Genomic DNA, 13,771 nt, shown 5'->3' on the forward strand with positions numbered 1-13,771 from the left:
GAGTTTTTAGGGAGATCAGGAAGGACCAGAGATTTGCCTTTCAAAGGATGCTTCTCAAAGAGCTGCTATGATTGCATTCCTCTTGTTCTTCTTTCCTTGTGTCCTCATGAGCTCACCCCTTCTCACATATACACTCTCTCACGTGCTCACTTGCACTGTTCTATATCTTGCTCTCACATACTTGTGTTCACAAACACCTGCACTTTGGCAGCTGATCTTTCTCATGGGGTGTGCTGGTTTGAATGAGAATGACCCTCATAGGCTCATGGATTTGAGTGGTTCCCCCAATTGGTAGAACTGTTTGGTTGTACCAATGATAAGGATTAGGAAGTATGTCCATTGATGCTGGGCTTTGAGGTTTCAAACACTCACACCATTCCCATTTAGCTCTCTCTGCAGTTGGGATGTAAGCTCTCAGCTCCATGCCTGTATCCCTATTGTTACCATGATGACGGTGGACTCCGATCCTCTAGAACTGTGATTCCCCATTAAATGTTTCTTTTAATAGTTGCCTTGGTCAGGGTCTCTCCTCACAGCAACTAAAAGTAATTAAGAAACCTACTCACTTTCTTTTTTGTTTTGTTTTGTTTTGTTTTGGAGACAGGGTCTCTCTGTATAGCCCTGGCTGTCCTGGAACTCACTCTGTAGACCAGGCTGGCCTCAAACTCAGAAACTTTCTGCCCCTGCCTCCCAAGTGCTGGGACTAAAGGTGTGAGCCACCACTGCCCGGCTCAGAAACCTACTCGTTTTCTAACATTGACTTTCCTTTACGCTTATCCTCATAGCTACAGACAGACCCTTGTTGTGCTCATTTACACACTCCCCTCACCCAAGTGTGTAACCTTTCTTTTCCTCACACTCTCCATTAGTCACTTTTCCTCTGACTATGTTCATAACCCTGACAAAAGCAATTTATGGGGAAAGGTTGATTTCAGCTCCCAGTTTGAAAGTTCATTCCATCAGAATGGAGAAGTCTTAGCAGCAGGAGTGTGAAGGGGCTGGTTACATTGCCTCCACAACCAGGAAACAGCAAGAGACAGATAGTTGTATTTAAATAGCTTTTTTTTTTTAATTCAGTTTAGAACTCTGGCTTATGGAATGATGCCATCACATCTAGGGCAGGTCTTCCCACCTCTATTAACATAATTGAGATAATCCTTCAGAGGCATTCCCAGATGTTTGCCTCCTAGGTAATTGTAGATCTGTCAAGTTAAAAATCACTATTAATGCTCATATATGCACACTCTGGCATGCTGTGTTTTCATGCTAGATCTTCTCTCTGCCTACTCATTTTTCACATTCACTTTTCTCCCAAGCTCATTCTTTCTTATACACACTTTTCCTTTCTAACATTCCTCTCTGCTGCTCTTAATTTGTTTTTTATGCATAAACTCATACATTTATTTCTCCATATTCATCCTTGTGCACAAACATGCTTACATTCTTACTTTCCCATCCTCACCTAGCCCTAGTTCTTGAAACACACCCATAGCCAGAATCTTCCTTATTGGCAGGAAGTGGCTTGTGACATTTATTGTTACTGTATTTTGTGTCTTTATTTTGTAAGTTTTCATTTCCATTTTGTCTGTAGCATAATTCTGGTGGCAGTTGAAGTTCTTTTTAGCTAAAGTTAGTCCCTGTTTTAACAGGTCCCAAAACACCAGCTAAAATTAGTTTTATCCTGGCTTTTCGAACGTCTGTCTTTGTCTCAGCCAAGTATTTAATAGATCCAAAAATGTCTCATAGCTACTTAGGTCCCTAATAAAATCTCATTATAATGCAAATCTCAAGTATGCATCATTACATTCTTAAATAATGATAACATAAACAAATACTATTAAAAGGATTGTTAATTTTCAAAATGTTTAGAACTCTTCTACTTAATACTGCTAAGACTATACTGAGATGGAGTTGGGGATGGATATGCTTAAGATACATTGGGCATATATATGCATGACATTTTTAAAGAATAAATCTTAAAAAAATAAATGCATATGATTAAATTTAATGCTTCTCCTCCAAAGACTGTCATAAACAGGATAGTGACATATAAACTATGCCTGGGAAACTTGGAACTAAAGTGTTTCATTTTTCTAAGAAATTGTTCTCTTAATTATACTGGTCTCACCTAGTCTTATTTAGAAGCTTCTATATGTGTCCCCTCAATAAACTAATCCTCTCTTAGAGTCTGTATGGCTTCTTTGACCCATATCTCTCTGTACAGTACTACCATAAATAGGTGCCTCCGGTAAGAACACATATAAAGCATTTAGATTTTAACTTGAATTAAAAGCACACGTTTTATAGTACATTACTGGTATGTTTTTGTTTCCTAAAGTAGATTTGTGACCAACAGAAAGGGCTTTTATAACTAAATCATAAAATTGTGTCATGAATGCCCTTTAATTTTATTTTATCGGGTATATTTTAATCTTTTATTAAATTTTAATTTTTTTCATATATTTTGGTTTTATACTTTCTCCTACCCCAAGTCTTTCCAGACTCTCCACACCTTCCTACTCAACTTTGTTTTCTCTGTCTCTTAAGAAAAAGAAAGAAAACCAATGAAACAAAATTAAAAAGACAAAAATGCCAAACAATGACAACAGCAACAAAAGCAAACACAAAACAACCCCCCATGAAGTCCATTTTTGTGTTGATCTTAAACATGAGGCCTGTTTTGGGTCATTTTTTTGAAGAAAACTTATTTTCCCTCTCCCAGCAGGAATCAATTGCAAATAGCTTCTTCATTAATTAGGGCTGGACTTTGTGCTCACTTCATTTTTACTGTACTGAGATTTTTGTCTGACTTGACCTTTTGCCGATCTTCTTCATGTTGTAGTTTCTGTGAGCTCATATGAGCATCAACATTTTTGTGTCTGGAAGATGCTGTTTTCTTGGAGTCATCTACACCTCTGCTCTTACACCTTTTCAGCTTACTCTTAGTGCCTAAGTTGTGAGGGAGGAGGGGGTTGGATAAAGACATCCAGTTTGAGACTGAACGCTTCACTGTCTGCATGTTGTCTAGTTGTGGGTTCTGTGTTAATTAACAGCTTCTGTAGGAAGCGTCTTTGAGGAAGGTTGAGTGATGCACTTACCCATGGTTATAGCAGTGTGTCATTAGGAGTCATTTTATTGCTATGATCATTTGGCAAAATAGCAGTGGTAGGCTTTCCCCTAGGTTTCAGGTTCTCGGCTACCTTAACAGTATCAGGTGTGGGTTATATATTTCAGGGAGTGGATCTAAATCCAACCAAAAAGTGGTTGGTTCCTTTCATGATGCTTTTTGTCAACATTGCACCACTAGATCTTGCAGGCTGGTTGCTGTTGTAGCTGTCAGGGTTTGTAGCTGGATGAGGCTGATGATTAGTCTTCTCTTGTGGCTCGTTACAGGACCTTTTTCTAGTTGGGCACCAGTTTGAACTCTCCATGTTCAAGGATGTAAATAAGTGATATTTTCAGCCATAAGCTCTTGCCTTCATAATGAAACTACATAATGTCCTTTTAAATCTTTTGCCCTGTGGGTGTCCAGGTGTTTTGGGGTTTTGTTTGTTTGTCTGGGTTTTTTGGCTTGTTTGTTTTGTTTTGTTTTGTTTTGTTTTGTTTGAGACCTAGTTTCTCTGTGTAGCCTTGACTGTTCTGGAACTCACTCTAAAGACCAGGCTGACCTCGAATCAGAGATCCACCTGCCTTTGTTTTCAAGTGCTGTGACAAAAGTATGTGCCACCAGGCTCCACAATCTAGGTTTTCTAGTAAGATCAGAATAGTTTGCTGAGATAAGGAAATCCTGCTCCGTCTTAAGTGCTAAAGGGATTATTTGACCTAATGATAGAAGGGAAAAGAGAACGGAGCCTGTTAGTCACGGTGCTTATCAGTTACTTGAGTGACTGATGCAGAGCCAGATGCTTTGGAATTCATGGCTTTCCCCGCTCTATAGTCCTGATCATGAAACTAGTGATTTGTGATTTGTTTGATTGATGTGTTTGTTTGTTTATTTGGTTTTTCGAGGCAGGGTTTTTCTGTGTAGCCCTGGCTGTCCTAGAACTCACTCTGTAGACCAGGCTGGCCTTGAACTCAGAAATTTGCCTGCCTCTGCCTCCCAGGTGCTGGGATTAAAAGCGTGTGCCACCACGCCCGGCTTGATGTGTTCTAAAATTGGTTTCTTCTTTTGGAACCATAAGATCTCAGTTGGAGAGGTGGGTGCTTTGGAGACTGAGACTGTACAATTTCACTTAACATGTCCTCGATAAGTAATAAACACTGAGTATTTTAATGTGCACAGTATCCATTTTAGTAGAGAAAAATCAGTATTTACAACCAGTAGTTTTAACTGCTATGTCTACTTAATAGAATTATGTAAGAATTACTGAGATGACTATAAATATCCAATGAATAGACAGAACATGTTCTATTCATAGGAATATGCAAGTAAAAAATTCAAAGTAAAGTACCGTTGTTCAACTACCAACTAGGGTGAGTTTTAATATTTCTTTCTGGTAACAACATGGAGAAGAAATGTTTCTATCCAATACTTTTGTTAGTAACAGAACTTTAAGTAGTGATTTGGGGGATCACTAGGTACTGATACTGAAAATGAACATATAATCTTTAGCATCATGCTCCACTTGAAAATTTTTGCTTTTGATGGTATTCATGTGGAGTTTTCTTTTTGTACTATGGATCTTGGGGATTGAATCTAGATCATCAGGTGAGTGTGTCAAGCACTTTTACCTGCTGGGTTATCTTGCTGACTCATACCCCCATTTTTGAAAGTTAGGCTGTATGTGTATATATAAACATGTATATTCATGCTGGACATGATGACATACATCTTTAATCCCAGCACTTGGGAGTCAGAGACAGGCAGTCTCTGCGTCTGAGGGCAGCCTGGTTTTCATGAGTTCCAGGCCAGTTGAGAGTATATAAACAAATAATAAAACAAAGGATAATCACTGAATTGTTAACTGTGATAAAGGAGAAATTGAAGTATGTTTTTAGTAGAGAAAACTATGGCCTTATCATAAAATAAGAAGTGGGCCAGTCTTCATATGCAGTGACAGCATCTGTCTTTGATAGAATACACGTTGGGGAAAGGTGTCGCAGTTCTTATCATACTTATTTCACGTACACAAGCCTGTTTGGATTGGCTATGTTGTATGGAAACTGTTTTGATATTTAATACTTTTTTTCCTTTTTAAAACAGCTTTTAGAGATTAACTGGACAGGGCTGACTAACCTTCTGGACATCCCTGGACTGAAGTAAGTGTTGACCTGCGTGTAGTTGCTGCTGCGGTCTCTCCTAGCCGCTTCTGCCTTTTGTCTGTCACCTTCATTCTTGAGAGAGTAGGTAAACATGGAACCTGGATATGAAGTTTCTAACCACAGAAATGGAAGCTCTTCTCTATTCTGTAACCATTTAGTGAATACAAAACAAGGAAGTTTCCTCTTAACAGGCACTTGAGCCACCAACAGCATATTGTCCTGTGAAAGAGTTAGCTGAGTCACTGTCGTATGTCTGATATGGTAGACCAACACAGAGTACAGTCTCTCCATTACTACTTAGCGGGAAAATCTGAAGTTAGAGTCTTCAAAACCTTTTGATGTTTACATTATTCTGTTTGAAGGCTAACATGCATGGCTTATTAGCTTACTAGGTACATTTGCTTCTAGTGGATGTTTTATGACCTATAGATTTTTACCCTTAAGTAGCTTACAAATTAATTCCAAATCTTTGATTTCAGACTGCTTCCTATTTCTGTGTGCTTGTTTATGTCTCTGAAATGACTGCTAAAACAAGATTTTGCTCTATGATCAGTAAAAGACAGCAGCTTTAATAATCTCAGGCATAGTCACAAATAGAATATATTATGATTTATCAGGTTGAGAGAGAAGTTTTATTATCTTTAAAAAAAATCTGTGAACAGAAAAGTACAACTTCAAAAGATTTGTTGATGAATTTCTAGTTCATTAGAATCTTGTTTAGAAACAAAATACTGACTTAAATTGACACAGGTAATCTCTGAGCCACCCACTGAGATTCCCAAATGATACTTTTTCATTTTTAAATAATATTTTTAATATTCTGTGTAGAAATAGCATCTTTAAAATTCAGTGCTGTCACTCAGCAGAGAAATGGGTATTTCACACCTGCTCTGAGCCAACCACTGTTCTCACTTGAACATAGATGAGAATGGCATTCTCACGGGTTCTCCAAGAGAGCTTAACCTGCACTGGCTTTGCAGCTCATAGAACCTTCTTTGTGGGGTGTCGGGCTCAGGCAGATGTTGATGCCAAATGAGATGGGCTGTTCATGCAGTCTTACAGGTCTTCTTACGCTTGTCTTCAGATGGATTCTTGCTGTGTGCTGCAGCTGTTCTGCAAATGGCACAGTCTTTCCCGCTAGTTTTACAGAAACTCCAGGGTCACTTTATGTATCTACCTGCCTTTGATAAGTTCCTGTGATTTTTTTTTTCAAGTCAGGTTTTAGTTTTATATATGCTCTACAGAGAAACCAAGAAATATTTATTACTTGAACCCTCTCCCTTCCAGTGAATGATCCCCAAAAAGGGAGAACTTACACTGCAAGTGGCAGTGCTTGCTGGATTTTGTTAGCCAGAGGTGAGCAACAGGTACATGCAAAGGTTGCTATAGAAGCTGCTTTTACTGGTCTTTATTTAGCATTATAGGTGGACTGAAATAAGCAGGCTAATTGATTGTCTTGTCTGTAATTGTAAATGACATGAGTTCTGTACGTGTCAGTGTGGCTTAGAAGATGTGTCTTGTACCCTCACAAGAGTTCAGCCAATCAGAAACCATTTTATTTACTAAGGACCTTACCACAATCACTGTGAACACACTCAGGAGAATATGCACATGCTATTTGCACACTTAGCTGGTTTCATCTTACTCAGTGATTTATAATGTAAGCCCAGTCTTTTTCTATTTTATTATTGGTTAAATTATTTATTTACAGGAACATACACCTTGTTTGCAGTTTCCTCTCCCCTCTCTCCTCCTAGTCTTTCCCTTTCACCTCACCTTCCCCCATACACCCCTGCTTTCCTCCTCCTCAGAAAAGGGAAGGCCTCCCATGGATATCAACCAGCTTTGCATATAAAGTAAGATTAGGTGCATCTTTTTCTATTGAGGCTAGACAAGGCCTCTTAGGGGCAGGCAGTGTAGTCCAAAACAGCCCCTGCTCCCACTTTAGGAGTCCACATGTTACGTGTATGCAAAGGGCCCAGGCTGTCCCAGGCATGCTTTCTGCTTGGCAGTTCAGACTTTGTGGGCCCAGGTTAGTTGATTCCGTAGGTTTCTTGTTGTGTTCTTGACCCCTCTAGCTCCTTTAATAAGCCTTTACCCCCTTTTCCACAGGATTCCACAAGCTGCACTTAATGTTTGAGTGTGGGTCTCTACATAAGTTTCTAGGTGAAGAAGCTTCTCTGATGACATATGTGCTAGGCTCCTGTCACAATAGGATATCATTAATTGGGTCAGGACTGGGCTCCCTCTCATGGCTAGTCATTGGTTGGTCAGTACTTCAAAATCTGCTCCATCTTTTACCTGTGCACACCTTATAGGCAAGACAAATTACGGTGTTAAGTTTTTCTGGCTGGGTTGATGTCCTAGTCCACCATTGGAAGTCATGTCAGGTTACAGGAGATGGCTGGTTTAGACTCCTTATCCCCATTAGGAGTCCTAGCTAGGGTCATCCTCATAGATTCCTGGGAATTTCCATCGTCCTAGGTTTCTAGCTCCTCCCAGAGATTCCCCTCTCCCATCCAGTTTTCTCTCCCATTACTCTCTCCCTCTGTCCTTTCCCCATCTCATCTCTCCTATTCCCATCTCCATCCCTCCCCCATCCAGTTCTCTCTTTCAATCCATATCCCCCCATGTCTAATCTATTTCCCCTTCCAGTCAAATTCAAGCATTCCCCCTTGGGCCCTCCTTGTTACATAGCTTCTTTGGGTCTGTGGTTTGTAGCATGGCTTTCCTGTACATTGTGACTAATACTTCTAAGTTAGTACATTACCATATTTATCTTTCTGAATCTGGGTTATCTCACTCAGGGTAATGTTTTTTAGTTCTATCCATTTGTTGTAAGCAGATTCTTTAAGTAATATCTTCTAATTAGTAATGTATAAATCTTATGTGTGTAGTATGAAGTATATATTATAGTATATTATATAGAGAACTATATCATTAAAACACGTACTTAAAGGGCCTGGGGATAGTTGAGTTGATAAAGTGCTTGCTGTGCCTGACGACTTCAGTTTGATTTCTGTCACCAGGCATAATCACATGGACTTTGTTTCCTAGCACAGGGTTGTGATGCAGGTGAATCCCTGGGGTTTAGTAGCCAGCTTAGCCTACAGCTTCAAGCTCTAGGTCTCAGTGAGTGGCCTTACTTTAGAAAACAAGATGGAAGACATCCGAAGACCAACATCAAAAATTGACCTCTGTTCCCCACATATCTTTATGTGTGTGTATGTGTGCACATGTGTGCATGCATGCATTTATATACACACAAACATAAATACTTAAATATATAACACATACAGAGAGATGCATCCATTGTTAAAAGTAAGCTATCTATTTTAAAATATATAGGAATATCCCTTTAAAATATGGATCTCTTTAGATATATACTTTATATATAGCTATATCCATTTAGATAAGATATAGTGGTCACTATGATAGAGATTTTATGTAATCTCTATGATAGAGATTTTGGATTAAGTCAGATGGATATAGTAGTGCATACATGCCTGTCAGGGATCCCAGGGCTTGGAAGGTAGAGGTAGGAAGGTCAGAAGGTCAGTGCCATCCTGGTCGATACAGCAAGTTTGAGGCTCTCCTGGACTATGTGAAACCCGATCTTAAAAAGGTTTTCTGTTGTGTACATCAAGTATACAGAGTACAGTATATGTTAAAAATATTCAAAAAAGATAAATATTTAATAATTGAGTCTAATCTTTCCAGGCTTTGTAAGATAGTATATATGTTGTATTCAAGTGTTAAAAAATGAAGCTGGGACATACGAGTCATTACAAAATAGGAGTATTGTGCGAATCAGTTCGCTGTGCAAGACGTTTTTTGTTGTCACGATGTAAAATCCTTGTTAGACTTCAAGAAGAACTTATATTACATAGTGAATGTGAAGAAGGGTAAGGGTCTGGGTCAGGAGAAGCAGAAGATGGTGGTATGAGCAGTAACATTGCTAAAAGCAGACTTGGGAACCAGTGCCTGCAAGAAAAGTTGTGAGTGCTTGGATGCTGGGAAGGGGTCTGGGAGCAGCATCTACACCTGATAATTGTGCAGAGTACTGTAAGTCTGCCAGGAGTATTGGACACAGTGACTGCTGGGACTGCTGGTTTCTAGACATAGTACTGCAAGCTAAAGGCAAGTACTACCTTATTTCAGCAGTGAGGATATTCCTCAGAACACTTCAGTTAGGAATGGATCTTCTGTTTCAGCAGGTATTTCAGTATAAACAAAACAGTTACTTTAAGAAGAAATGCTGAAGGCAAGAAAGCATTTGGTTTAAGACATAGGATCCTATACCTCCTTACAGAAGAACAGGTGTACAGTACCTGCCAGTTCAAGTCTTTCACATCTCTTCAGAAGTATTAACAGGATGGCCCACTGATAGGAAGAATGGTGCTGTGTGTGACTGAGTCCTTTTCTTTTATTAAACTGAAAGACTTGTGAAGAAAGGTTCATCCCTATTGTCACGCATGGATCACTTTTGCTTAAGTGACTATGATGACTGACAGGGCATGTTTACATGTATAATCACATACATATGCAGTGACTTAACACCAAAAGATACTGGCATTAATCATGGTTCTTTTTAAAATTCAGGGTTCTAGTAAAAGCTTTTTAGAATAAGGAAACTTTCATGGATATGTCTCCAAAAGTATTCTCATGGATATACTGTTTACTTCTCATATTTCCCTTGAAAAACAGGCAAAAGTAGATATAAAATGCTTTCCTATAGTTTTTACTCATATTACTGTTTACTTTACAGTGATATAATAGTAGATTAAAATTACTAAAGTATGTAGAATTATGTCTAGAGAATGAAGAAAAAACAACTAATTTATTTTACTTCATTGGAAGCAATATATAACACTAAGCATGAAATGGATTTGTGAGTGTTTACTGTATTATTATTAATACTTTTAATTATGTTTGCAATGTTTATGTTAATAAGGAATGTATCTTAAGTCTGATGAAGCCATATAGGAATATTTGAAAGGATCTAGAATTTTATGTTGCATTACAGAAATAAAGCCTGCCTCATTACAACAGCACTATGGCTGAAGCTGTACTTAAATATAGCTGAAATATATTGAAATATTAACTCTAAGTACTATCTGGGAGAGTTAGAGAACTCCCACCTTGTAAAATGCTATAGGATCTAAGTTGTGCATGTTTGTTGTTAAAGGTGATATCAAACATATATGTATGTATGTATGTATGTGTATACACATATATAATTATTATATATAATTTATCTGATTGTTCTTTATCTCCCAATTAATAGTGGTTTATCTGATACTATCATTTTGGATATAATATCAAACTATCTAGTGCTTCCCAATCGAATCACCGTTCCTCTTGTCAGTGAAGTTCAAATAGCTCAGCTGCGGTTTCCCATACCAAAGGTAAGCATGCATTTGTACCCACTAGTGTTTAAGAACATACGAGGACCTTTTCAAGCACAGGGTGTTATCTTTACATTTACCTTGTCCTTCTGAACAGCTCTCCTGCCACTTGTGTTAATAATACATTGCTAGCTGCCCTGCACTGCCCAGAGGTATTCTAGGGTGTCTCTGACCCTAAAGCTGTCCAGAGACTTCAGGAGTTCTTATGCTTCTGGCATGTTCCTTCAAGATACCAGAAGGGCTCATTCTCTAAGTGTAATCACAAGTCATAAGAATAGCAATAACAACAGGTAAAAGTCATCTCAGGAGGTATATGCTATATAGTGACGTAATCATTCTCAGCAAGGAGTGAGATAATTCTGCTGATACAATGAAAATTCTGATAGGATAAGTGTACATTTTTTCTTAAACATTGAAGTGGAGACTATCTCTGGAACTACTTCATATATTTTTATATATACATACATACATATATATATTATATATTTTATAAACTTTATATAAAATTTATATATATATATATCTTCATCAGTGAAGTTAGTCTTGCTCTAAAGAGATACCATGGCCACAACTCCTATGAAGGAAAGCTTTTAATTAGGGCTTGTTTACAAGTTCAGAGGTTTAGTCCATTATCAACATGACAGGAAGCATGGTGGCATGCAGGCAGACATACTGCTGAAGAGATAGCTGAGAGTTCTATATCTGGATCTGCAGGCGGCAGCAGCAAGAGAGAATAACAGTGGGCTTGGCTTAAGCATCTGAACCCCCAGTGACCATTTCCTCCAACAAGGTCACAAATCTTAATCCTTTCAAATGCTACTCCCTAAACATTTAAATAAATGAACCTATGGGGGCCATTCTTATTCAGGCCACCACAGTGACAGAAATGGCCCTTGTATAACAACTGCACTATAAAAAGGAATAACAGAACTCTTAGATGTGGAGGTACTGTTGAACATGTGACTGGATATATTTCAGCTCCTGTAAAATGTGGAGCATAGAAATAGGTCATATGTCTATGAAGTCACCTTGAGTAAACAGAACAGCTAGAGACAAAGTTGAGGTGTTGCTCTGCTTATTCGAGAGCAGTTCTAAGTGTCAGCCAGTTGTTGTGAATCCAGATGTTAAGGAAACAGTACGACCATGGCTTGTCTACAAGGAGTAGTCCTGGTACATACATACTCTTTAGGTTTACTAAAGCAGGAGAAGGTAAGCTGGTGCCCTTTCACTGGCTGTGTAGTTTTCAGTTTTATTTCCTGAGGTAGAAATAACATTGCCTTGATGCCCTTTACTTATTTTCATTTAGACTTTAACAATACACACATGGACCACCATGCATGAGTGTGCATACATATAGGTGTGCGTGCACACGTACTTGCACGCATGCACATGCGCGCACACACACTCAGCATATATATCAATTCTTATTTCTTTTTTTTCTCACTTTGATGTTGAGGCTCAAACCCAATACTCATATTCTCAGCCTTCTCCTTACATTTTTTTTAAAAGAAAGCATACCCTATTTAATTTGATAATAAAATTATATTGTAGGCTTTCAACAGATGTGATAATACTACATATAAGAAAGGGTACTCTTTCTTTAAAATATAAAAGTTTGTTTTGTACATTAAGTACAATAAACACAGGAGCTGGCCTAGATCTTAACAATCTTTGTTCTCTGAGCTCAGTGCAAATCTTGTGGGAAAATGTGGCCATATCATCTCAGCTGTAACTATATGAAACTACAGGCAAGAATCTTTGAGTGCTTTCTAAATTGTGCTCATCTGCAGAGAAGCTTGTCTTGTCCTAAGAAGCAGGAATATTATAGCCTAAAATTTTTTTAAGCATTTGGAGGAAGAATATTACCCTACCAACCTATTTGTCATAGAAAAAAAATGAGTAAATATTTTTCCTCTTACAAATAAAACAACTTTGGGGAAGAAGTGTTTATTTTTGATGAGCCTACTTCAAAGTTTCAGTTTCTTCCTTTATAAAGTAGGCTTAATAACAGTATTTCATAGAATTGATCTAAATATTGAATAAGAAATGCTTAGGAGCAGGTCTGATATACCCTCTCCTGTTTTCACCTACTTAGTCTCAGAACGTAATCGTTTTTGGTGAGCCTTGTGGCCATGTGTTATTGGCTTCTTGGGGGTAAACATACTGCCCCACTAGAACCTCTGCAATCAGTGTTCCCTCTGCCAAGTCTCTTGCTGCACTTCTGCTGAGGAGCCCTTGCTGCCAATCAGCAGTCTTACCATCTAGTGGGATGACATACTGTCCTCCTGTCTTAATTCTTGTTTTCTAAGGACCTGTCACAGCTGAGCAGTCACAGTTTCTGCTGAGGTATATATTTTATGTCTTCCATTCTCCACAGCAAACGGTCAGTGGTTTGTTCCTCTCTTCAGGGTGTCCTAAGGATTCACTTTATTGAAGCTCAAGATCTTCAGGGCAAAGACACCTACCTTAAAGGCCTTGTCAAGGGAAAATCAGACCCCTATGGAATTATCCGGGTGGGCAACCAAATCTTCCAGAGCAAAGTCATCAAAGAGAACCTTAGTCCAAAATGGAATGAAGTGTATGAGGTAAGTAAGCAGTCGGGTCAAGGTATGGTAACTGAGAGAGGACACGAGAAATCTCATTCCAGATCTGTCGCACAAAAGTGTGGCTAACTTGGACCATTGTTGAAGGTTTTTTAATTTCTCATTTTTGAGACAGTTTGTACTTTCTCTCCTACCACAGAACAATCTTGTAATGTGAGCACATAATAGTTTTAAGCAATGGTTACGTAAGGCTACCAAAATGATTTGTGGCAATATACTTTTTAATGTAAATAGGTTTTCTGATTATAAAATACTATATGTGGCTAAAACACATAAACATAGAAATATGCTGTTTTATACATTTTTATTTAACATGTTTGGACAACTTGCATCTCAGTGGATAGATAATGGGCATTATTGGTTTTGTTACATTTTGTTTCCCGTTTTGTGTTTTTTCTCTCTTTCTTTTTTTAAAACATTTTATTTCCTTCCCTTGAGACGGTGTTTGTTTATTCATTTATATCTTGGGATGGCCTATGACTCCTGATCCTTGTGCTT

General features: G+C 38.3%; 1 protein-coding gene across 14 annotated transcripts in view; it reads left to right on the forward strand.

Annotated features, from left to right (window-relative positions):
- Positions 1 to 13,771, forward strand: part of Esyt2 (extended synaptotagmin-like protein 2) — a 111,653-nt gene that overhangs the window by 49,715 nt on the left and 48,167 nt on the right. For all 14 annotated transcript variants that reach the window (XR_003950062.1, XR_003950063.1, XR_001780466.2 and 11 more), the window contains 3 exons: positions 5,204 to 5,259; positions 10,550 to 10,670; positions 13,079 to 13,255. Coding sequence is in view for 9 of the 14 variants with exons in the window: in XM_030246808.1 (XP_030102668.1) it covers positions 5,204 to 5,259; positions 10,550 to 10,670; positions 13,079 to 13,255 (354 nt within the window). In the remaining 5 variants the exon portion in view is untranslated. The remainder of the gene's footprint in view (positions 1 to 5,203; positions 5,260 to 10,549; positions 10,671 to 13,078; positions 13,256 to 13,771) is intronic.

Source organism: Mus musculus, chromosome 12, assembly GCF_000001635.26.
Source record: "Mus musculus strain C57BL/6J chromosome 12, GRCm38.p6 C57BL/6J".
Lineage (NCBI taxonomy): Eukaryota > Metazoa > Chordata > Mammalia > Rodentia > Muridae > Mus > Mus musculus.